At 37.2% G+C, this 23,249-nt stretch overlaps 2 protein-coding genes across 2 annotated transcripts; one reads left to right on the top strand and one right to left on the bottom strand.

The window, feature by feature from the left end:
* Nucleotides 1–4,003: 4,003 nt before the first annotated feature.
* On the top strand, nucleotides 4,004–6,752 carry LOC135595847 (protein indeterminate-domain 16-like). The gene is made up of 3 exons (XM_065087275.1): nucleotides 4,004–4,739; nucleotides 4,822–5,221; nucleotides 5,919–6,752. Exons 1-3 carry the CDS (start codon nucleotides 4,640–4,642, stop codon nucleotides 6,583–6,585), a joined length of 1,167 nt encoding a protein of 388 aa, XP_064943347.1. The 5' UTR covers nucleotides 4,004–4,639; the 3' UTR covers nucleotides 6,586–6,752.
* Nucleotides 6,753–16,695: 9,943 nt separating this feature from the next.
* On the bottom strand, nucleotides 16,696–21,641 carry LOC135595846 (transmembrane 9 superfamily member 3-like). The gene is made up of 7 exons (XM_065087274.1): nucleotides 21,283–21,641; nucleotides 20,683–20,723; nucleotides 20,009–20,591; nucleotides 19,537–19,674; nucleotides 19,183–19,339; nucleotides 18,458–18,942; nucleotides 16,696–17,181 (listed from the first exon to the last, which is right to left on the bottom strand). Exons 1-7 carry the CDS (start codon nucleotides 21,420–21,422, stop codon nucleotides 16,962–16,964), a joined length of 1,764 nt encoding a protein of 587 aa, XP_064943346.1. The 5' UTR covers nucleotides 21,423–21,641; the 3' UTR covers nucleotides 16,696–16,961.
* Nucleotides 21,642–23,249: the final 1,608 nt, after the last annotated feature.

Raw genomic sequence — 23,249 nt, 5'->3', positions numbered from 1 at the left:
CCTGTAACTGAGTAAAATGCTTACAGTTTCATTTGTCATTCTGCCTGACAGTTGATATGTTTTCATAATGACTATGAATGCACACCTGGATTGCATGTAGTCAAATTGATAAGTTCTTAATTAACTCTGAAAGGAATATTTTATGAAATAGAACTCTTCATGATCTGTTTAAAATTGTTGTGCTTTTGCATATGATTATTTTTTTATTACTCGGGTTCATGTTTTAAACAGTTAAGAAGTTGGTAAAAAGTCATGATATGGCTCATTTTTCTTCTACGAATTTAATTTGTATTCCTCATTCTTGCTGTAATCTTCTGCATCTTCCATTACCCACTTCAGTTTTGTCATAGAAAACTGTTTTGATTGCACGATTCAGCTCAACTATGATGATGATGTGTTCATTTACTCATCGAGTGTTACTATTGTGGCCAGATGAATATCTATCCTTCTCCGAGAATGTTATCAGATTGTAAAATGACACTCTTTGTAGTTTTCTGTCTAATGGCATGGTTTGATAAGTATAATAAGAATTATAATAGATAAAGAATTTTTTGTTATAAGTTATTAGTTTGATTACTTTAGCCCTTGCCGTGCAGTCATACCCTTTGATAGTTTCACTATGTGCTCGTCTTTCCTATATGATTTTTTATATAGATAATATCTGGTACAAACCGATTGCTGATGTTTAATTTAAAGTTTAGGACTGTTTGATGGATATTTAAAAAAAGATGAGCCTCAGAATGCCCTTAATTTTTGAACCTTGAAGCTGCTTGTGCTAATATGCACATGACTAGAACCAATATTCCACGCGTCTAGGGGCTTTGGTGGAAAGCACTGAAACTTCAATTTGGTGTCGTGCTTTATTGATATTTGGTTCATTGTGCAGCTAGTAACAGATAAAATTGGAATTCTGCCAAGTCCTGGATACTGGATGTCGATGTGATTATTTTTGCTGAATTAGTGGCTGAAGACTAAAAATCTTGGTTTCTTTTCCTCATCATTGTCCTTTTTTCTGCCATGTGTGTAATAGCAGTGTCCATGCTGTCAACTAGTTCATGATGATATTAGATTGAAATCTTTTTTCTGCCATGTGCAATAGTGGTGCCCATGCTGTCAAACTAGTTCATGATGGAATTAACTTGAGATCAGCTTCAATTGATCTCAACCTGTTCATAAAGGCTTAAGCCACCTGAAACTTTGGTGGTTGCATTGATGTGGATCAGAGTCTGCTTTATGATCAAAGTCTTGTTTTTGTGGCATATAAGTTTGATGGTGGAGGGAATTAGTTTAACTTGATTTTTATTGAATTTATGATTCAGCAATGGTCGCAAGAATCATTCACAACAATGTTCCCTTGCCTGATGGTTTTCATGAAGTTGGCTAAATCTTGCTTTACATGTATGTACAGGGCCAAAGAAGAAGCTGATACCAGGCAACAGAGTGCCCTAATTCTGCAGTTTCACTTTGGATGGATGTCCTTGAGAAATTGTTTCTGGCATTTCAGAGTATTTAACAGGGAATAATTTGAAGCATAAGCATAAGCATAAGCATACCAACAAAAGCTAGGAAACACTGCAGGCTTTCATATTGTTTGTGTCAGAAAGCCCAGGAATCTCACGTCGCCTCTGAGTAATGTGGTAGCTTGGTGAAGCTAGATGAGTTCTGATACATGGTTTGCTGCTCCTTGAGGAACAAGATGAAGCCATCGGCAAAGGTTCCATGGCTTCTTGGCTTTTGCCTTCAACAAGATGCAGGGATCACATGGTGCGTGTTTGGTTCCTTGTGTTCTTTTGCAAGTGAAGGTTTGCCACGAGGCAAGAGAAAACCCACCGTAAGCTCTGCCTGCCATGCTCCATGAATTATTTGCTTGCCATTACTTAAAAAGGGGTGAAGGAGAGCACATAAATTATATGGAGCAATGTTCCACAAGGAACATCCTTTTTGAGAACACCATAACCCTTTTTCTTTCACTCCACAGAGCACCTTGGTTTGTCTTTGCTGAACATGCACAAGCTTTTGTGTTGCTGTGGAACCTTTAATCATCAACTCTTTCCAGTGTGACACACACAAACACTCCATGAGACACTTCTCACATCACTTTTTGTTCCATCTTTTTTGTCCGTCGTGCGATGTGATCCACCACCAAGGAGTGAGAAGGATGGTGGCACATGGAATGGGGACTCGTTCCTAAAGGGACTTGTCAGCCAGAAGAGGTCAGGGAGAGGTACCGAAAGCATGGCAAAGGGAGAAAAAGGAAGAGGAGGAACCCTCCGTTCATAACATTTAGATTCCTTTTGACTCATTATTAGCGATCACTACTCACCATATCATTATGGAGCAGTGAATTATACACTGCGAAAGACTGTAAACGTCAACGGAATGGGAAAAAGCGTCTCTCTCTCTCTCTCTCTCTCTCTCTATCGCTCGCTCTCATTTTCAATCACTAATTGGTGGCTCACCGATGATTAATAATTAAGTTAAATAATTCCGCATGTAAGCTTACCATGTGAATATTCAAAATAAATGTCTTTTATTTTGAATGCTATTTGTTTTCTTCCACATCTTGTAAATATTAGTTCTGATCCCCTCATCCATCCACTACATAGTACAAGGTGAAAGGTAGCGTTGAGATTATAATATTACCTGAGCTTATGATAGGTTGCACACGAGTTTTTCCATTTAGAGAGAGAGAGAGAGAGAGAGAGAGAGAGAGAGAGAGAGAGAGCGATTTGTGCAAGTGCGTGACGGCCGGCACGCCAAATTATAGAAAGAAGTAAACTCTCACGTGCGTTTCTCGTCTTATTCCTCGCAATATATGTTAGGCTTCATTAAGTCTTTAATCTACGCAATTCTTTAATCCTTCCTATACACACATTCAAATACATCATTTCTTGTGTTCTCTAAATTGGATAATCAGATTATCTGATGTTATCGATATTTGATGCGCAATAAGTCGAACCAAAAATGTTATCAATTTGATACTAACAGTCCCCCGTCGTGTAACAGGGTTTCCCGCTGCAGCGGGAGGACGAAGGCGGTGCGGATGAACAGCGGCGGAGAGAAAGACGAGAGGTGAAAGGAAACATGGAGCGCGCGCGCCCGCGCACACACACGGACGATTCCTTCTCTTTTGGCAGGATGGGGACGAAGTGGAAGATGGCGTTTGTGTGCGGTTTGACCACCCTTTTTTTACCTGAAGGAGGCGACGATGGTGATGGTGATGATCGTCGCTTTAAATCAAATCGGTCAGTGGGATGTCTCCAACCCCTCTCTCTCTCTCTCTCTCTCTCTCCGGTTCACCACTCTCTTTCCCGTACTTCTCGACACCTCGGTCTTCCTCCACCACCCTCTTGTTGTTTCATGGAATCAAGAACCCATTAATTCTTGATATCCGCTTACGTTGATTCTTCCTCAAGATTGTTAATGATGGGATGATCCATTGGAAGGGAAAGTGTCGAAAAATCCTCGCCGAATTAAGTCGATTAAACATACGTGCTCGACATCCTTGGCAATGTAACCACTAACATGGGGACTAATCATCGCCCATGATGATTAATTAGGTGAAGATTCGAGCCCTACACTTCTCCTCGTTGGCAACAACGCATGCGCCTTTCTTGAGGCTGTGTTGCAAAGGAGAGAAAAAGGAAGGAAGGTGTGCGTTATAATGGGGGAATACAGCACATGAGATCCTGAAAGAAGCTTAGTTTAGCGAGTGATGATTAGGTTTTGAACTCCAAGTTAGCCTTTCCATGGAATATGGCCTGCAACAGTCATCTTCACATGTGCGAAGAATCTTCCTCACGTCATCTCACCATTCCTTCCGTCAAGCGTGCAGAGGCTGAGCCTCTTTTCCCTTGTCAAAGTTGGATATGATTCCAACACATGGTTCGATCTCTCAGAAAGATAAAAGAAACGAAACCCATAACTCAGCTTGGCCAAGAACTATGTGAATTCTGCACAACCATATTAGCTAAGAGATGCTGCCTTCTCTTGAAAGGAAGTGTGGAGGAAGGTTTACTACATAGGGTTTGACTGCTTGAAGTTGGGACAGGAAGAAAGCCTTCGGTGAATGTGAGTTGTCGGCTTAAGCATTCATCCATGCTTTGCGGGAATGAAAGGGTGAGTGAAGGAAAGGGAGGGGTCAGAAGTGCATTCATTCATGCAAAATGCTGATGGGAATTCTAATGATGAAATGAAATCATGTATGTTTTTGTTTCTTTGTGAGTATGTTTGTTCTATGTCACCACCCAACCCTCTCTGGTGGGTTCAAGGAGTGTGACCTGTTCAGAAGTTCTTTCTCCTTCCTCTTTCATCCCCTCATCTCTCTCTCTCTCTCTCTCTCTCTCTCTCTCTCTCTCTCTCTCTCTCTCTCGAGTTTCTCAAGCCTCTCCTTCCTAGCTCATCCATGGAGTAAACCCCCTGTGAGAAAGCTGCCGGAGCTGAAGAACACAGCAAGTGGGAGAGGAAGAGAGATCCCTGTTCTCTCTTTATTTGCTTTCTCAAGCCTTTTCTTTCATTCCCCTTCCCCACTATACCTTCTTTTCTCTATCATGAGCTATTACGACAAACACCAAACCCTTACTTAGATCCCAAAGGTAAGCAAAAGCCCATTGCAAGTCTGGAAGCAGAAGCGCAAAAAATGTTAAGCTCTCCTCAGAAAACTCCGCCGCATACTTCCATCTCTTGCTTGGAGGATGGCAGTTCCAGCAAGAGAAAAAGAAGGCCTGCAGGCACTCCAGGTACTGTGACCCTTATGCTACAACTTGTAGTCGTCATTCCTCGCACAGTTTGTGGTGATCCAACTTGCGAACACGGTGTCAGATCCTGACGCGGAGGTGGTGTCCCTGTCTCCGAGGACGTTGCTGGAGGCGGAGCGGTACGTGTGCGAGATCTGCAACCAGGGGTTCCAGAGGGACCAGAACTTGCAGATGCACCGGCGGCGCCACAAGGTGCCGTGGAAGCTGCTGAAGCGGGAGGCGGCGGCGGTGCGGAAGCGGGTGTTCGTGTGCCCGGAGCCGAGCTGCCTGCACCACGACCCGCAACACGCCCTCGGCGACCTCGTCGGCATCAAGAAGCACTTCCGGCGGAAACACAGCAACCACAAGCAGTGGGTCTGCTCCAAGTGCTCCAAGGCCTACGCCGTTCAGTCCGACTACAAGGCGCACCTCAAGACCTGCGGCACCCGCGGCCACTCCTGCGACTGCGGCCGCGTCTTCTCTCGGTACGCCCAATACTCGATCCCATCTGCTACTAATTAAACTCATCCGAAAGTTCTCGGAAAAGATCATTCTCCTTCTTTTCTTCTTTGTGGGAGATCCATCTTTGAGTTCTTTACTTACCATATATATCTTGCTCTCTCTCTACAACACTGATATCTCTATAGGGTGCTAAAACCCTCAAAAAGACTAAGACTCGAAGTTTGAGTTCTTGGTTTTAGTTCCTCACATTAATTAATGTGGTTGTGGTAGGAGTGATCTCAGAAACTCACACTAAATTCCCTAATCACGAAAACCTTACTTTAATTTCTTGGAGTTAAGATAGGGATCTTTGAGGATTTTACTTTATATACTATATATGAAGATAAAAAGATATTGAGATTTGGTTTCTTTGGCCTCTCTATGCTTTCTGTGGGGTGTGAATTTAGGCTCATCATTTTATTGCTTCTGCACACACCTCCCAATACTTCTTGTGCTCATGAAGCTGATGATGATGATGATGTGAATGTCTGCCATACCATTCAATGCCAGCTTCTATATCCAAGAATTCAAAGCTCCTCCTCTCACAATCTTCTTCTTTGTAACGCGTAATAAATCGACTGGTTTAATGTCTTCTTCTCTAGCGTCGAAGCCATTCATCACACTTAAAAGCACTTGATGACATCGATGTCTTCTTCTTCTTCTATTGATCAACTACTGCAGAGTGGAAAGCTTCATAGAGCACCAAGATTCTTGCAATGGCGCCGGTGGCCTCTCCTGGACTGCCTCGAGCACGACTCCGTCGGCCGCTACAAATGCCAGTGCTCCGGCGCCAAACGACCACCACCGTCTTGGCCTCCTCCACAATCTCGAGCTCCAGTTACTTCCGACATCCAATACCCACCAATCTCACGCCACCTCCTCCCCTACTTCCTCTCTCACGCTCGTCTCGGACGGGGCTCAAGCCGCGGAGCTGCAGCTGTCTCTCGGCCCTCGTGAGAGCGAAACTGCACTCGCCAGCATTAGTCCCTCGTCGAAGGCAGGCTGCGAGCGCCAGGAGCAGGCAATGGCAAGCGAAGCGAGAGAACAGGCCATGAAGCAAGTCGAACTGGCGGAAAAGGAATTCGCCAACGCTAGGAGGATCCGGCAGCAGGCGCAAGCAGATCTCCAGAACGCCTACCTCTTGAGGGACCATGCAAGGAAGCAAATGAACCTACTGCTGCTCCAGATGACTTGTCATGCTTGCAGGAAGCAGTTCCAACCGAAGCCCGATTCAGCGTTCGCCGAGGTCTCACCTCCATCGGCTAGCTGTGTGTCATCGCTCATGACCGGAATCAAGCGAGACGACATTAATGTCGGTCACCACTTACCAAAGTTCTGGAGCACGTAGCCCGAATACTTTGTTCACTACATCGACGTTGGGTGATGTCTTCATGCCCAAAATAAACGTATGGGGTTGTATATTGAAATCTTTCTGTCATTCTTTTATGGTACATTTCCTTAGTTATTTGCAGGTCCGTATGAGCTCTACCGAGAGAGCAGTCATCCTTCTTTTGAGTCCAAGTTCGTCAATTTTAGCATTAGATTTTTCTTTTTGTGATTGAAGGGCATTTCAGTGCCATATAAGGATAAGAAATTTTTGTGCAGAAAGAGTTCTTAGGAGGGAAAAAATTCTGATAATTAGAGTTTGATTATTTAATAAAGAACTCTTTCTTAGGAGAATTTTTTTTTTATAATTAGAGTTTGATTATTTAATAAAAAAGTACTTTACAAGAAAGAGCTCTCCGGGGAGGGGGGAAAATTATGACAATTAGAGTTTGATTATTTAATAAATATCTCATGGATTTTTATATTTTAGAGAGTAAGATTGATGAATACTTCTCTTTAGGATATCTAGAGAAGATTTTTTTTTTTAGAGAGAAAAATTATAAATTATTCAAAATTTACTTACAAGGTAAATAATGAAATTGTACTTTATACCATATGTGTTAGTTCATAAAATATTAACCATCTTGAAGCCTTTTATGATCCCCTAAGTGTTTAACTCGAAATATCACGAGTTGACATTTCAATAAATACTTGATGTAATACAAATTACAAATATAGACTTCACAAACTTTAAATGGTTATGCGACAAAAGATCCAATATAATTCATCGTGATCAAAAGTTTACAGAAGTATCACATATGTTATGGACTTAGTTGGTTTTGACTAGGTCGTGCGGTACCCTTGTATGTCTGTCTATAAATAGTCAACCTCTCTAATATCTCGTGTGGTTTCTTGAGAACTTGTATAAGAGAAAATAGGTTAGAGAAAATATTTAACTCGAATTATCATAAGTAGACATTTTAGCAATCACTTGACTTATAACAAAGGATCCAAAGTGATCTATTATAACAAAAAAATCCTTAATAAGTATCGCATATCATATGTCACAGATTTAGCTGGTTTTATCTAAGTCATGCAACACCCTTGCATGTTCGTCCGTAAAGAGTCAATCTCTCTAAAACCTTGTATGGTTCTTTAAGGACCTACGAAAGAGAAAATTAATTAGTTGAAGTATTTAATTCAAGATTCCATAAATAAATATTTCAATAAGTACTTGATAAATAATGTAAAATATAAATTATAAGCTTTGACCGATCACTCAACATAGAGCCTCTAGGATTGATTCCATATCTTATTGCATAACAATGTCATATATAAATACATAATAATATTATAAATTCAAAACCCTAAATTTTAATCCAAAATCATAAACCATAAACTTTAAATCTCATTATAATTAATTTCATAAAATAATAAATTTAATTATTTAATTTTTTGGATATAGATGAGAGAATCACTTTAATATTTGAGTACTGAGTTATTTTAGGTTTGGGAGTCTTGTCTTCCTCCAAACAAAAGGCTTCGTGTTTCCTTGTTCTATGATTACGATGGTATTATACGTTAGAGAAGACAAAGACATGTTCTTTATCTGATGCATAGATGTCACTGACATGGAAGAGTGGCAACTGGCAAAAAGCTGATGGAAGAGTATCTTTTCCCATATGAGACACAGGCATCACGTCAACACTAGTGGATCAACCTGTGTCGGCTGAGCCTTAGCCTTACAAGTATGACACAGCAACAACTCGCTGCAGTACTCAGAGCTGCTACCGGTGGGAGGTCTCTTCCCGGGACATGGTGGGTTTTACTTGTAAGAATGTTAATAGTTCTTCCCCGTATGTACTGTGGTCTCTCCGAGTCTCGATCAAGCATTATGAACAGTAATATTCTTACGGGACTATCCGAGAATTGAGGACCGACCAAATTGAGTGGACAAAACACTTTGGAGATGTGTTTGCAGGAGGTCTTTTCCTTTGGACCACCGAATTATTTTATGTCCAGAAGAAGAAGCATCTAAATCATTTGGCTTCAACAACTCCATCTCCGATTCCGCAAGCACAATCATGATCTCCCACTATTTGCATGCACAATGCTTAATGATGAAAAGGAAAAGACAAATCAGAATTAGAGGATGCTTTTATTCACTATTTCATCCTACAAAATACGTACGTTGGTATGATATGATATCAACATTGAGGATGCTATTTTTGATAAATTAATAATTTTATTATAAAATAATAATTTTATTCATTGAGGTAAAATATATTTATATAGATTTGAAAGAGAAAATTTTCTTGTACTTAAATCATGCACATATATGATACTGATTGATCCTTAAATCATAAATTGATCGAGGATTATAGCATATAAGGAATATAAAATTATCATTTCATATTTATCTCTATCTTATCTTCTATCATACCCCCGCAAGATTGAGATTCTATTAAGGATGCCAATCTTGAACTGATGCAACTGAAATATCCTATGAGCTATAAGTTTTGTGAGAGAGCTTGCTAGTTGGTCAAAAATATAAACATGAGACATTATCGCATTATCACAAAAATACGTAGTTGACATCTTACAACTTAATCTTTAACAAAGTGAAGGTTGATTATAATGTGTTTTATGCGAGAGCAGAATATCAGGTTAGGACACACATAGGTGGCACCAATAGTATCACAATATATTATAGAAGTGGATTGTGAAGTGATGTAACTTTATGTAACAGATCGGTGACCCGATTGAATTTTATAACGGTGGTGCTAATGACTCAATATTCAACTTTAGTAGTTGATCTTGCAATTATATTATGTTTCTTGAAACTCCAACTGATCATATTTGTTCTAAGGAAGATAATATAGATTGACGTATATGTTCTATCATCAGTGATGCATGCCCAATCAACATTAACAAAGGCATGGAGAGAAGTGATAAGTATTTATAAAAAAGAAGCCCATGATCAAGAGTCTCTTTAAGATATCATAAAATATATTTTAGTATAGATCAATGCACAATAGAAGATCAATGTATGAATTATAATAATTTATTGACTACATATACAATGTTTGAATGTATAAAAGATAAATATTGTAAGAAACCAAATATTATTGTTACTGTATAAGATTCGTAGTACGGTTCTCATCATATAATTTGAGTGGAGAGTTAGTAGTGACTTATTTAGTATTTTACATATTCATCTTTGATAATAGATTTTAATTTTTTTTAAAATATTTTTTAGAAAATATGAATGTTGCTTCTGCTCCTAAAAAATAGCTTAAGGAAAAGTTCAGAAGATATAAATATTACTTCTACTCTTAGAAAATAGCTTAAGGTATCTAGGTTTTTGATGGAGAATCTATCTACTAATTGCTTAATGATTTACTTGATCTCTATGAAAGTATTATATATGATAATAATATCATTCACATAGACCAATAAATATATATTATATCTATTTTGTTATCATATGAATAAAAAGGTATGGAGTTGACAAAGCTGATTGATATAAAAAATGAGCCAAGTTTATATACAAAACTTTTGAAGTTTGGTAAAGTTCATAAATAGTTCTTTATAGTTTATAAACATAACTTGAATATTGAGGATGGATAAAATCATGAGGTCATTACGTAAAGACATTTTTAAGTAAAGCTTCTTGTAAGAAAGTATTATTAACATTTAGTTAGCATACATGCCAGCCTTAAGTGATATCCGTACTCAGGGTGAGTCCAATTGTCATCGGTTTAATAATTGGACTAGAGGTCTCTATTAAATCAATACTTTGTCATTAAATAAACTCTTTAGCCACTAAGTATATTTTGTATTTAGTAATAAATTAATTTAAATTATATTTAATTCAAAATATTTACTTACACTTGATGATATTTTGTGTGAGATGAGATAGTACAAGTGTTCATGTGATATTATGGAGTAAGATATCATATTTCTCATATATAGTTTTGCACTAGTTTAAAGATTTTGAGGCTTGAGTAATGCTTGTAGGTTCAGTAGATTTAGGTGAAAAGCTTGTGGTAGCATATAAATTAAAGATTTGATATTATTTAAAAATATTATTTTTAGTGTGTATTGTTATATGATATCTAGGCTCGGTGGTATTATTAGATTATATTAAAAGTATGAAAATAAATAAAGAGTTAGTGACACATCCGATAAGACTGATGTACTTCGGTGTCACTTAGCCAAAGGGAGGACAATGACATCTTTTAAGGTGTTGAGGGCATTGCTTCATCCGGCATTATAGAAAGACTTGGTGGAGAAATAGATGATATGTTACAAAAAGGGGTGAGGTGCTGTTAGACTAGAGTAACATAGGAGTACAAGTCTATAGGCTATTTGATGTGGTAAGAAGTGTGCTTGAGGAGATTTGAGGTGTACTCATATGAATCTAATGATGAATGATTATAGTAGTTCATTTTATTGAAGGAGCAAGATTTTGAAAAAAAAAATGAACTCAATAGAAACAACATGATGTGATATAAAAATTATTTAAATTTGAGGATCATAACATCAAAGAATATTATATTCAATGAAGGACCCAATGAAGATGCACGGCTTAGATCTTGATATTAACTTGTGTGAAGCTTAGGGACACGAATGTAGCTAGGGATAACATAAATAACTAAATACTATGAGTTTTCGAAAGTTTAGGGCTTTATAAAATAGTTTTTCAAATGGTGACTAGTGTTGTAGGATTAGAGTGAACATACAGTTAATGAAGTAGACTATAATTTAAAAGGCTACTAACAAAAAAATTAGTAGCATGAAGGCTTGGTGTAAAAGAGTGAGATTAGTTCCAACTATGTGTCGGTACTTCTATTCGTTGTTATATATCATATGAGAAGATGTAATTTGTTAGAGCTTGGTATTTATTTCCTTAATGGAAGTGATTATGGTAGGGCCCCAAACATCAATGTAAATAATTTTAAATAGTTTAAAGCAAGATATGAAAGATATTTTAAAAAAATAATAATTTGAAGTAGTTTGGAACAAAATAAGAAAGACGTTATGAAAGATAACATATGACTTTTATTACTAAAACAAACATCATAATGAGTTACAATTTTACTTGATTTGAAAGTTGGAAGGGAGTAATAAAAAATTAGCTATTATTGAATAGATGATGATGAATGACCAAGGCAATAATATCATACATCTATTAAAGTAACAATTAAAGTAAGAGTGATTTATAAAATTAATGGCCACTTATAGATTATTTTAGCCTAGAACCAAGAATGCTCTCGCTTAGATCTTTTACAAAAAAACGAGTTAGAAAATAACTCAACAAATGTGTTATTTTGATGTGAGATATATATAAAATATTATTAAGTGTAAAAATATTTATGTGTGAATTATATATTGTGGAACCAGTGTGAGTAATAGGGATTTCATTACTGATATCAATGATGATGTCTTCGTTACCTCCATAGTCGATGTGGATGAATTAATTTTACATATCCAAAGTGATATAATAGAAAACACCAAAGTCGATAATCAAATTACCTAGACGAGCAATCGGAGTAGTCATAATATTTGGTTGAGGCCAGTTGAGTGTAGTAGTAGGTTTAGGTTAAGATCGATAAATTTTTACTATGTGTCCAATTTTATCATAGAATTGTTGATTGTTATTGTTGAAACTATTTTCTAAACGGTTTAGATTGAAATTGCCACCATAGTTGAAAAGTTGATAGTGTAATAGAGGATGATGGCTCTATGTGCTACCAATGTGTCAAGGAAGCATCTTGTTCGGTCTTTTATTTAAGTTTATGTTGCTTTGATTACTTTTTCCTATGGATTTTTGATTGAATTGAGATATGATAGTTGGTCTTGCCTTCATCTTTTCTCATTTTAGATATATTTCATAATCAATCAACTTATCATATAGTTCTTTAAATGACACTAGTGAGTCACATGCTCAAATTGCTATTGTTAGGTTCTTATATTCATCTTTTAAGCCATTAAGAATACGAACAATAATTTCTTCATCACTCAAGAGATGATATATTTAAGTCAAGTCATCTATAATAACTTTTAGATTTTGTATATAATCAATAATAGTAATTTCTACTTATATTATTTTTATCATAGTAGATAAAAGACTTAGAATAAGTGTGAGAGCGATTCGAGAGGATAGATTGTAATTTGGACCATACTTCTATTGTAGTATTATACAAAGAGATTAATAGTGCTACAAAGCCAATGATTGATGTTTGAATGATTTATAGAATAAGATAATTTTATTGTAACCATAACCTGTAATCAAGATTTGCTAGCGGGATGTGTTCTCTTGGTGTTTGGATTTTTTCTGGTGGACAAATAAGAAAATTATTGATGTAGCCTAATAGATCATTTTCAAAGAAGAGATTTGGTAAATTATGTTTATCAAAATGCATAGTTGTCGCCTTTATAGAGCTTGAAGGATATTATAGTTACTACATTGATTGAGATAAGTTCTGCAGGTTAAGATGAACTATTATTTCTTAAAAATAAAATAATTAGAGCATTAGATGTAGAATAAGAAGACATGCTGAAAAGATACTATAATCCAATAAGAAAATTTTAAAATCAACTGCGAAGATCTGATAAGGGAGGATGTGATTTAATAAAGGAGATCAGATCTAAGAAGCACAAAAGAGAAAAATAATGTGACAGAGGAGATCATATATATGAAATTATAAATTATGGAGATCACCCATCGACAAAGGCATCAACTAAGAAGTGGCAAGATCAACCATTGAAGAGTCAATGTGCAATAGGAAGTAGAGCACGGAGGCCTCATCCGATGATCTGATTTAGAATGTGTAGAAGATGGCAATATCTTCCTTCCCAAATCCCTTTACTCGATCAAAAGGTAGAAGAGATCATTAGGGAGAGGTGTTATCTGCCTTCAATTGTTGATCAATGATTTGTGAGGAAATGAAATAGTAGTCACCAATAGATCAATAGGGTAACGAAAAAAAGAGAACGAGGAAGAGGGAATCTTGAAGTAAGAATATTTTGATACTATGAAAAATTAAAAAATTTGATATGAAAGGATGATTTCATTCCGAGAACTAATACATATTTATATAGATTTGAGAAAAAAAAAATTCAATCATATGCTATAATCATACACATATCATAGATTGATTGAGGATTACAACATGCACATAGATTGATCGAGGATTACAACATGCAAAGTTCATCTAAACTATTTAACTTAAAACAACTCTATTAAGCAAAATCATAAGCTATCATCATAGCTAACAAAATCTTTAGTCGTGATAATGAAATTGGAAAAAAAAAAACATAGCCACCAATATTTTATTATCACTATTTCATTGAGATACAAATATAAAATACATCAACTATGGAACGATACAATAGTCATACAACAACACTCATAATAAAACCTTTGAAACGATTTACTTTAGCTCCATCAATAATTTTCTTTTCTCTCTAACTATTTCTCCATTCTTTACTCAAAAGAACCTAAGTTTTGAAACCAAAGGGTTTCTTAACATCTCTCCCTTTTCTTTTCTTTTCTTTTTTTTTCTTCTCGAGGTAGTGGCGAGTACGTCGATGGTATCTCTTCTCTTGCTCCTCTCCTTCGTTTTCATATCTTTTATCTACAATAAAGATTCAACTTGAGTTTTTCCAAGATCACAATAACTATAAAAGAATAAACTTAGATGTGAAAAGGATTGATAAAAGAAAAACATTCCTACCTTATAAAAAAAAACGACAAGATACGGTGTTAATGCTATTGCAGCCATCTCCTGTACATTGATAAAAATAAGTGTTGTCTCGGAGCTTTGATCCCAACTTACCCATCATGATAAGATTAGTGATGGATGGCGAACAACAAACACATTAGCACTCCGAGAAGAAAAATGGGAAAGAAGCAAGAGATTAAGAGGAGAAAGGAAAGGAACAAACGATGTGTATGGTTGTAGGTTTGTCAAGCTATTTATAGTCAAACTGAATTCATTAAGGTTCATTCCACAATCAGTTGGGATATCTTTTTGATATAGTGTTCTCATCACATCTAATATTTTTCATATCAATGCAATATACATGAATCTTCCATAAACAAACAAAAGCATATCTCAAATGAAAGCCCTGCATATATATATATATATATATATATATATATATATATATATATATATATATATATATATATATATATATATATATATATATATATATATATATATATATATATATATATATATATATATATATATATATATATGATAAATTCTCACAATGCGCGTAATTTTTAAAAATTTTCACAAAGTATTTCTTGTTTCGTAAATAATAATTTTACTTCTGACCTTCGTCGGACACACTTTCACCTTCGTCTTGTATCATCATCCTACGTTGTCTCTCCTCTCCTCTGTCCTATCAAACTTGTCATGACCTCCGTGATAAAGGTAAAGGTAAAATGATCGAATGAGGGGATGCTTTACGATAATCTCTCAAAGATATAGTTTTTTATTACGAATTGCTAAAAGAAAATCTTACTTTCCCTTTTATAAGTGGTTTTGAAGTGTAGTTTGGCATAACTTTATTCCCATATATGCATGAACTATTCTCTGTTCTCAATTTCCGCAACTAAATCGATCCGATCAAGCCCCGATCCACTCGATCAAATCTATAGATCACTTTTTTGAGGCCTGTCGTGTTGGATCGTCCTTTCTAATATGTATATTGTGACTGCTTGGTTTTCCATGACTTACTACTAATGGCTGTCAAATCTATTCGGTCATTTGTTTGTTTGATTGGTCGGATCCGATCGGATATGATTGTTTTGATGTTTTCGGGTTAACGGTTCGACTTTGGATTTTTATCGGGCTTAAACGATCCATCCAGTGTGATTCATAGATGTGAGGAGATGGAAGGGTTGACCATGTGATGGCCATCCTTTATACTTTGACATTAATGAAATTTTCTCCTCCATTTTGGTCCCACCAAAAATTAAATTAGTGAAAGAGTGTGCTTGTCGTTTTTTGGCAAGAGATTTATAGCCTAACCAAATTCGTCCAAAGTTCCTCCCACAATCTGTTTGGATTCTTCTTAATATATGTATGTCATATCTCATTCCATCTAATACTTCTTCTGCATCAATATAATAGTATTCATGAATCTTCGTCAAACAACAACAAGAAATGGGCTAAAGTCATGCATATGGATCGATCTATGGATGAATACCGGATTTAAAATCCCTCTACATTTTACCGAACAAAATTCTCAAAAGTTTGGAATGTTATTTCGACCGGTGTTTATCGATCCGACCATTGACCGACACACAAAAGGCAAGCAGCTTTAAGTCTGATACAAGGCTTACTTTTCAATAAGACATTAATATTCTGACAGATTTTGTGCTGTCACAAAATATAACCTCGAGTTTGGATTTATTTTTTTTCTTTTTTTATATATATTTTTGGACAGATTATTTAGCTCTGTTGTCTAAAATTTCATATATCCAATCAATATGTACTTACCTATCCGAGTTTGGATCTTTGTCTGGATTCGATTGCAAGAGTATGTGTTTTCTCTCTATTGCTGAGTAACTTGTTGTGTAAATGATATCAAACAATTCTATATCCAATAGTCTTATCGGATTTGAGATTTGTTAATGATAACTATTGAATTCAAGTTCACAGTCATATGATATTATATCATATCACATGATATAATAAATTTTTTGTTATTTTAAAAGTTACAAGACTCTATTCTCTTGCATGTATGAGTGATACGTATTGTTTTTCTTTTAATTTTTATGTTCGACACTGTCCACTGGATTAATGTCTTTGGATATATTGAGGATCAATTCATTGAGCAACAAATAATTTTTCCAAACCATCAAACCGACTGTAAAAATCATGGATGAATTTTCCTCCAAATTAAATCTTGCGGATGAATGGAGAAATAAATCTCATGACCATAAATATTAATATTAGAAGTAAACTTTAAAAAAAAAAAAAAAAAAAAAAAAAACCTGCACGAGACTACCCTCAAATGAAATGAATGGGTCAATCAATGTATACAATCTACTGCAACCATACCATCATTTTTCTATAGGAAATGGTTCATCCCAATTTGTGGAAAGTTGTCCCAACAACTATTTAGCCAATGCCACTGATTTCATTAGACATCCATGTGTGACAAAAAAGTTGTCCGAGTCGCAGATAATGTGATACATTTTTTTGAAAATAAGAAAGATGAGCAAGGTTAAACAGACCGACTATTTCTTGAACAACTTCCCTAATCTAAGACTTACCGGCACTGCTTCCATACTGCACACGGAACAAGACAGCATGTCGAGTGGTGCGTTCTGCATGCAACCATTTCTCGAGCTGATCTGGTACCAATGAGCTACTCACACTTGATGGATCGATATATGTGGCGGACGAAAAGCAAAGCAGCGCGGAAGCCAACCATCCCAAGCATTAGGAAGAACCCATAACAGATGCAAGCCATGTACCCGAAAAAGAAAGATGTCTGCATAAACCCTGACATGTCTGAGCGTGCAAAGTAATAGTAAAAGCAATACCCATATACAAATAGGCCAGTTGATCCTCCGCATAGGTAAGACCTGCATCAGGAGAAGATGTGTTAAATTAGACCACTTCAACGGTTGAAGTATGTATTACACCAAAGTACTTCTCATAAATATGCCTACTGTTGATTTATACCTGTGGTTTTACTTGGGCACATTTTCAAAAGGCTATACTCAAGAGTTGACCTTGGATATCATAATTTACTTTGTCTCACATGTATAATATGCACGTAAAAGTTGCAAGAATAAAATATATTGTTGTGTAATGAATACCAACCAGAGGTCAAAAAACTATCTAACTATATAAATAAACTCGATTATCCAGATGACTGTGTATATGTCACTAGGTAAAAGACACTGATGGACCAAGAACATCCTTGATAAGGGATGAAATATGCCAGAAATCTTTATCCTGGTAAATAAAGAGAAGGTCAGCTGAAATTTCACATGTCTACAAATTTCATGTCTACAAATTTCACATAGTAATATTTCATTTATGAATGAAGCCAAACAATTATCTGGTAATTCAGAACAGGAACAACATAAACCCTTTTGCATTAACAAGACTTTTGCACTAGAGAAACCCCTTTTATTGAATTTTCCATGAATAGTAACTGAGTGGAACTTTAGAGGCAAAGAAAAACAAAAACCAGCAGATATATGAGAATAATAAAAGGGAAGAAAACAGCTCCACGAAAACAATACAAGTATTAACACGTGAATGAGAGGAAAACTCATATAAGTAGAGAAATATTTCAGCTTGTCAAACATGTGAAATTGAGATCATCAGAGATACCAGAATGATAAGAATCCAACAAAGCAACTCCACATAAAAATGACGACAAATAAAGACAGAGAATGAGAAGTGTGTTGCTAAATCCATTATTCTTTTAACAAAATCAGAGAATGAAAGAAGCATATAAGTTTCGAGCTTATATTTTTGGAATTACTTAGTTTTCGCAGAATACTAATGACTAATACGATGAAATAATTTGAAGGTATAGAAATTTCTTTTCCATGCCAAGTGATGGCACTTTCACAGAGTCCTTTTTAAGCAGTTAGCAGGTGGCTGTGCAACTTGTGTATACAAGCCTGTCTGAAGCAGGAATGAGAACAGAGGATGTTGCTAATGTAATAGCATAACCTCAATCAACTCCCAATACAGACACAAAATGAAAGATTTGTGCTTTCTATTGCACTATGCAGCATGGAATATTTCTGAAAGAAAATGTGAGCATGTGCATGATTTTATGAATGCAAATGGCATGAACATTTGGCTGAGGGAGTTAAAGCGAAGAAAAGAATGGCTTACCTCCACCACCATTCATGATCTTCAGAAGCTAGCTGAAAGTAGGTCAGTGCCACAGTGATGAAAGCAGTGACAATGAGGAGGATGATGAAGACTATAAAGAGAATGCTATATATGATGTAAATCCTGTGACCCCACACACTGGCAAATATGTAGTAAAGTTCAATGTAGATTGCGCTGAAAGGCAAGAAACCAGCCATTGCCATCTGTGGAATAGTTCTCCGGTACCAGGGTAACAGTGGGATCTCTCTAGGATACTTTGTTGTACGACAAGGGGCTTGAAATTCTGTTTTACCATTCTTCCCAGCAATTCCACCCAAAACAAGCAAAGGTGAAGTGACTAGTGTCCATATGAGAACAATGACAACGATAGTCCCAAATGGTAGTGCTGCAGTAGCACTATACACAATTGCGACTGTATTAAGGAAGCAGAATGTAAGGAATAGAGGCCCACAAAAGAGGAATCCAGTCAAAAGCACATTCCTTACCTGCACATACAATAAAGGTGAAATGTACAACCCAGCAATTTACATATTCCACAAAAGCACATTCCACAAAAGAGGAATTTACATATTCATGAACATGTGTATTGCATGTTCTGAAGCATGGATTAAAAGTGCCCAATAGTAAGACGAAATCATACAGCAAAGTCTGCCACAAACAAAATGCAGGCATTGACAAATAAAAGAAGAAGAATAGAGAAACAATGCCAAGGATAATAGAAGTACCCAATTCGTCCCTTCAAGTTGACAATAGAAAGAGGATGCAGTATACCCAGCAATTCCAGAGGTGAGTGCATAGACAACCACAAGAGCAGTAAAAAGTGCACCACGGTTGTACGGGTAAAAGACCCCAACAAGTGCTAGAATAAAAATGAACACCGTACTGCACAGGTCAAAATAAGTAAATTATTTTGATTTCAAACACAATAAACTTAAATCTTCGTAGAAATTTCAATATATATGTGCCAGTTAATCTACAATATCAAAACACCCTAAGAAAGAAAATTTTCAGATGGTAAGGTCAAAGTAGATTCTATTCTTCCTCAATTAATTAAGATAAACTTCATGAACACTACTCACAGGGCAAATAACTGGGTTCCGGAACCAAGACAAGCAGCCAACAGTGACTTATTCTTTGGAAACCTGAAGACATCACCATGGATATACTTCCACCCTGTCTCTTCTTGGTCCTCAGCAGACTCCTCATCATGGGCATATCTTTAACAAGAGCACAACAAACATGAACGCATAAATGGTTTTGACTCTATGAAAGACAGGAAAACAGAGCATTCGTTAATCCCCTCTAAATGAATGACTTAATATCTAGGAAATTACATAGAGTGTCTGTCAACAAATCCTTAAAACATCATAAGTTATCTACAGTACCTATCAAGCAAAACCCACAAAAACTAATACATATAATTTTTCAATACTTAGGGAATACCTACAAACAATGCTTTAGCTAATTATAATTTATTATACAATCTTTTAACTGCAATTCTTGTTTAATTCACATAATGTGAAAAAAAGAAGAGTTTGAACAGAAGCTTACTTAACAAAATCATTCTTCAGCACTCGCATGAGAATTGTGGCAAGAAATCCAGTCAAGAGAAGAACTGTGACACATGAATTTATAATTGAGAACCAATGAATCTCCAAATGATGAGGCAATGAAGAGGTCTGGGAGTATTTATTCATCCTCTTTTCAAATGGTGTGGTTGTCTCCTTCCACTTGACAGAATAAAAGAAACTCGCTTCAATATCCTTGTCCTCAGTGAGGTCTGCCAAAGAATTGGGATCTGTGTGCACAGAAATCTCAATCACATGGTCACTGTTGTAGAGGATATCAAAGTGGATATGCCTATAGAGGTAGTACTTGTACTCGCTCAGATCCTTCCTTTCTTTGTCAACTTTTCCTATGAACCCCCAAATAGGGAGGTCATCATAATACATTTGGAAGTAGTAGTCCTTAGTGACTGCGCTCCTGAACTTGGCAACATCTTCTTTCGTGAGCTTCTTCTTGCAAAGCGGTTCAGAGTCACGATCGACGCGGAAGTCCAGCTTGTATGGGGCTTCAACAAGACGGTCCCCATTCAGAACTTCACCAAGTGCTTCTTTTTTCTCAGTTACATGCTCTGTTTACAACATGAGGATAAAATCAACAGGGACAAATGTAGAAGAGCATGAATGAGATGGATAGGTAAACTCTAAAACCCGGATACCAACCTGGAACACAGAAGGGCAGATCAAAGTACCGATATGTCTCGCTACAATGAAATAAAATCAACATAAGCATAAGGTCTAAAGAAAACAATAAGCAAAAAGGATTGAGTTTAATAACTCATGCATCTAGAAGTGTCTCAAGGCTGTAATAAAGCATCCTTCATTCTGCAGACGATACGATCCCATCTTCAAAATTTTCAGCAATTTTTTCCAGAGCTTGTTCCCGTATGCAGGACTAAATGTTACTTTCTTCTTACATTATGGATATACAGAACAAAGAAAGCATTTGTTCTGCCAATAAAATCTCCTCACCACAACGCTGGATTGTGAAAAACATATAAAGAGAACATGAAGCTAGAAGAGTGATACGTGTATACAATTATGACCTATTCAACATAAATCGAGATTCAAAGTCTCATAAATGAACAGTCTTTCACAGATCTGACACAAGTAACATCCAATTCAACACAAGTCACGTCCCGAGATGACAAAGAGTCGGCAAATCTTGGACGACGGGAGCGTTTATACCCACGGAACATCTCAAACACCGGTCGGAACAGGAGAAAATGTGAGACAAAGGAAGGGAGGCAGAGGAAATCTCACCTAGGGTTGTGGAAAGGGCCGACCTTGTTAGCGTACAAAGGGACGGGGTCCCCCTGCTTGTAGCGGTGGTCGGAGGCGTCCGACACGACGCCAGTGACCCCGAAGCACAGCAGCAGCGCCGTCACCCGGATCAGATCCATCGCCTAGCCGCCCCAGTCCCCACCTCTCGCGTTCGGAGCGCTCAAAGTCCGCTCCAAAGGGAGGAAGGGGAGGAAGAAATGGGGACGACGGGGAGCAGAACCCTAGAAAGAATCGCCCGTCGTGGGTTATCCTAAGAGAGAAAATGAACAAGACGGAGGCCGACGGACGGTCTCCCTTCGTAATTGATCGAGTTGAGGTGAGTACTGAGTGCGTTTGACATTGAAGCGTCGGTCGTCTCTTTATGGACGTACTTGCAATTGAAAGTTTGAAAAGGGTTCTTTCGCATATATATATATATATATATATATATATATATATATATATATATAATTCTTTTTCGTTTAATATATTAATTTGTAGTTTTATAAAACTAATTTTAGCATACATGTGTGGAAATCCTGCCGTCCATCAGTCCTGGCGTGGATCATAGCATGTGGTGGACGTAGATCAAGCGTCCGGATGCGTGCCGTACAGTAACGGATGCGAATTCCTTCGTCTTCTTTATCAGCTTCTCCCACCCAAATCATTTACATACCGACCGCAACTCCAAGTACGGACTTGGTGGATGGTCAGGGGTCCACCCAATTCGGCCATCAGTTGGTGAAACTACAAGGCGAGTATCGGAGAGGGTATATCGACAAAAATATATTAACCAAGAGAGCACAAACAAAATGTTTTTTATCTTAATGACTGCAAGTCGATGCAAAAAGAAAGGTGACAAAGCCGATGACCTGTTCCAAATGTTTAGGATTATTAAGTAGAATTCGCCGTTGTAATCATCCAAGCCTTAACATAAGTTGTTTGACCTACTTCTCTAAGGAAACCTGTCATCTTGTTGATGATAGATCGATCAGAAAGGTGATGCGTCCCTGTTGCTGCAAATAGGCCTTCCCAAGCAAGTTTATGCTGTAATGTCTGTAACTTCGAAGCCAAAATCCAAAAGCTGGCATAAAGAATAGGGGTTCCTCTTGACCAACTCAACAAATAGTTAAGATCGAAAGATTAGAAATCAACCATAATTTCAAGTGACATTGGACAAAGATACAAAAGTAATAAAACAATCTCCAAACAGTGGCCTATAATCTGGCATCTGATCATTAGAAACACAGGAATGAATCATAATTACAGCAGCAACAATCTCGTCGTAAATCCACTAGATCCATCATCATCATCATCATCATCATCATAGTAAATCTCGGTTGTTTGTGTCGTCGAAAACTTATCTTCATCTCCCCCAGGATTGTATTAACCTTTGCGGTCGGTCCACGATGAATCATCCGCGAGAGACCTCGACGAGGATGAGGGCGAGGTCTCACCGCCGGGAGGCATGTCGGAGAGCAAGGCCAGCAAGCGGCGGACGCTCACCGAACGGGCCGGCCGGAAGCTGAGAGACCTCAGCTTCTGATTAGCGGAGAAGACATTGGAGGATTTGGTGAGGATGAGGTACACCAGAGCTTGAACTACCGCAAACACCACCACCTTCATCAGCACATCGCTCACACCATCCATAGCGATCGTCATGCTCGTGATCAAAACAATTGTCCAGGAAGAAGGGTTGCAGAAATGCGAGGTAAGTCAAGAGGATCCAACCAACCCCGTTATATAATGCGTGTGGAAGTCAATTCTTTGACTGCCACGATAGCAGTCATAGTTATCCGATGCGTGGATATGGAATGAGTCAGCCATTTTGAGACATTGACGGCAAGAAATCATTGTGGCGAGCGGTGGCAGACGCGGATTAGGTTGTGTGATGGGAGTCCCAACATTAAAACGTGCACGGCATCTGCGACGGAGAAGTGCACGTGGTCGTAAGCGTATGACAAGTA

Source organism: Musa acuminata, chromosome BXJ1-10 (assembly GCF_036884655.1).
Source record: "Musa acuminata AAA Group cultivar baxijiao chromosome BXJ1-10, Cavendish_Baxijiao_AAA, whole genome shotgun sequence".
NCBI classification, from domain to species: Eukaryota; Viridiplantae; Streptophyta; class Magnoliopsida; order Zingiberales; family Musaceae; genus Musa; species Musa acuminata.
The sequence above is the reverse complement of the archived record's forward strand: the minus strand, read 5'-3'. Positions and strand labels throughout refer to the sequence as shown.

Bases quoted from the DNA above. Each gene is read 5' to 3' on its own strand.
- LOC135595847 (XM_065087275.1), top strand. From the start codon at position 4,640: ATGTTAAGCTCTCCTCAGAAAACTCCGCCGCATACTTCCATCTCTTGC. The intron at 4,740-4,821 runs GTACTGTGACCC...ACACGGTGTCAG, and splicing joins AAGGCCTGCAGGCACTCCAG to ATCCTGACGCGGAGGTGGTG. The intron at 5,222-5,918 runs GTACGCCCAATA...CAACTACTGCAG, and splicing joins TGCGGCCGCGTCTTCTCTCG to AGTGGAAAGCTTCATAGAGC.
- LOC135595846 (XM_065087274.1), bottom strand. From the start codon at position 21,422: ATGGATCTGATCCGGGTGACGGCGCTGCTGCTGTGCTTCGGGGTCACT. The intron at 20,592-20,682 runs GTTGGTATCCGG...TGTTGTAAACAG, and splicing joins TCTGCCCTTCTGTGTTCCAG to AGCATGTAACTGAGAAAAAA. The intron at 19,340-19,536 runs GTGAGTAGTGTT...TGACCTGTGCAG, and splicing joins GGAACCCAGTTATTTGCCCT to TACGGTGTTCATTTTTATTC.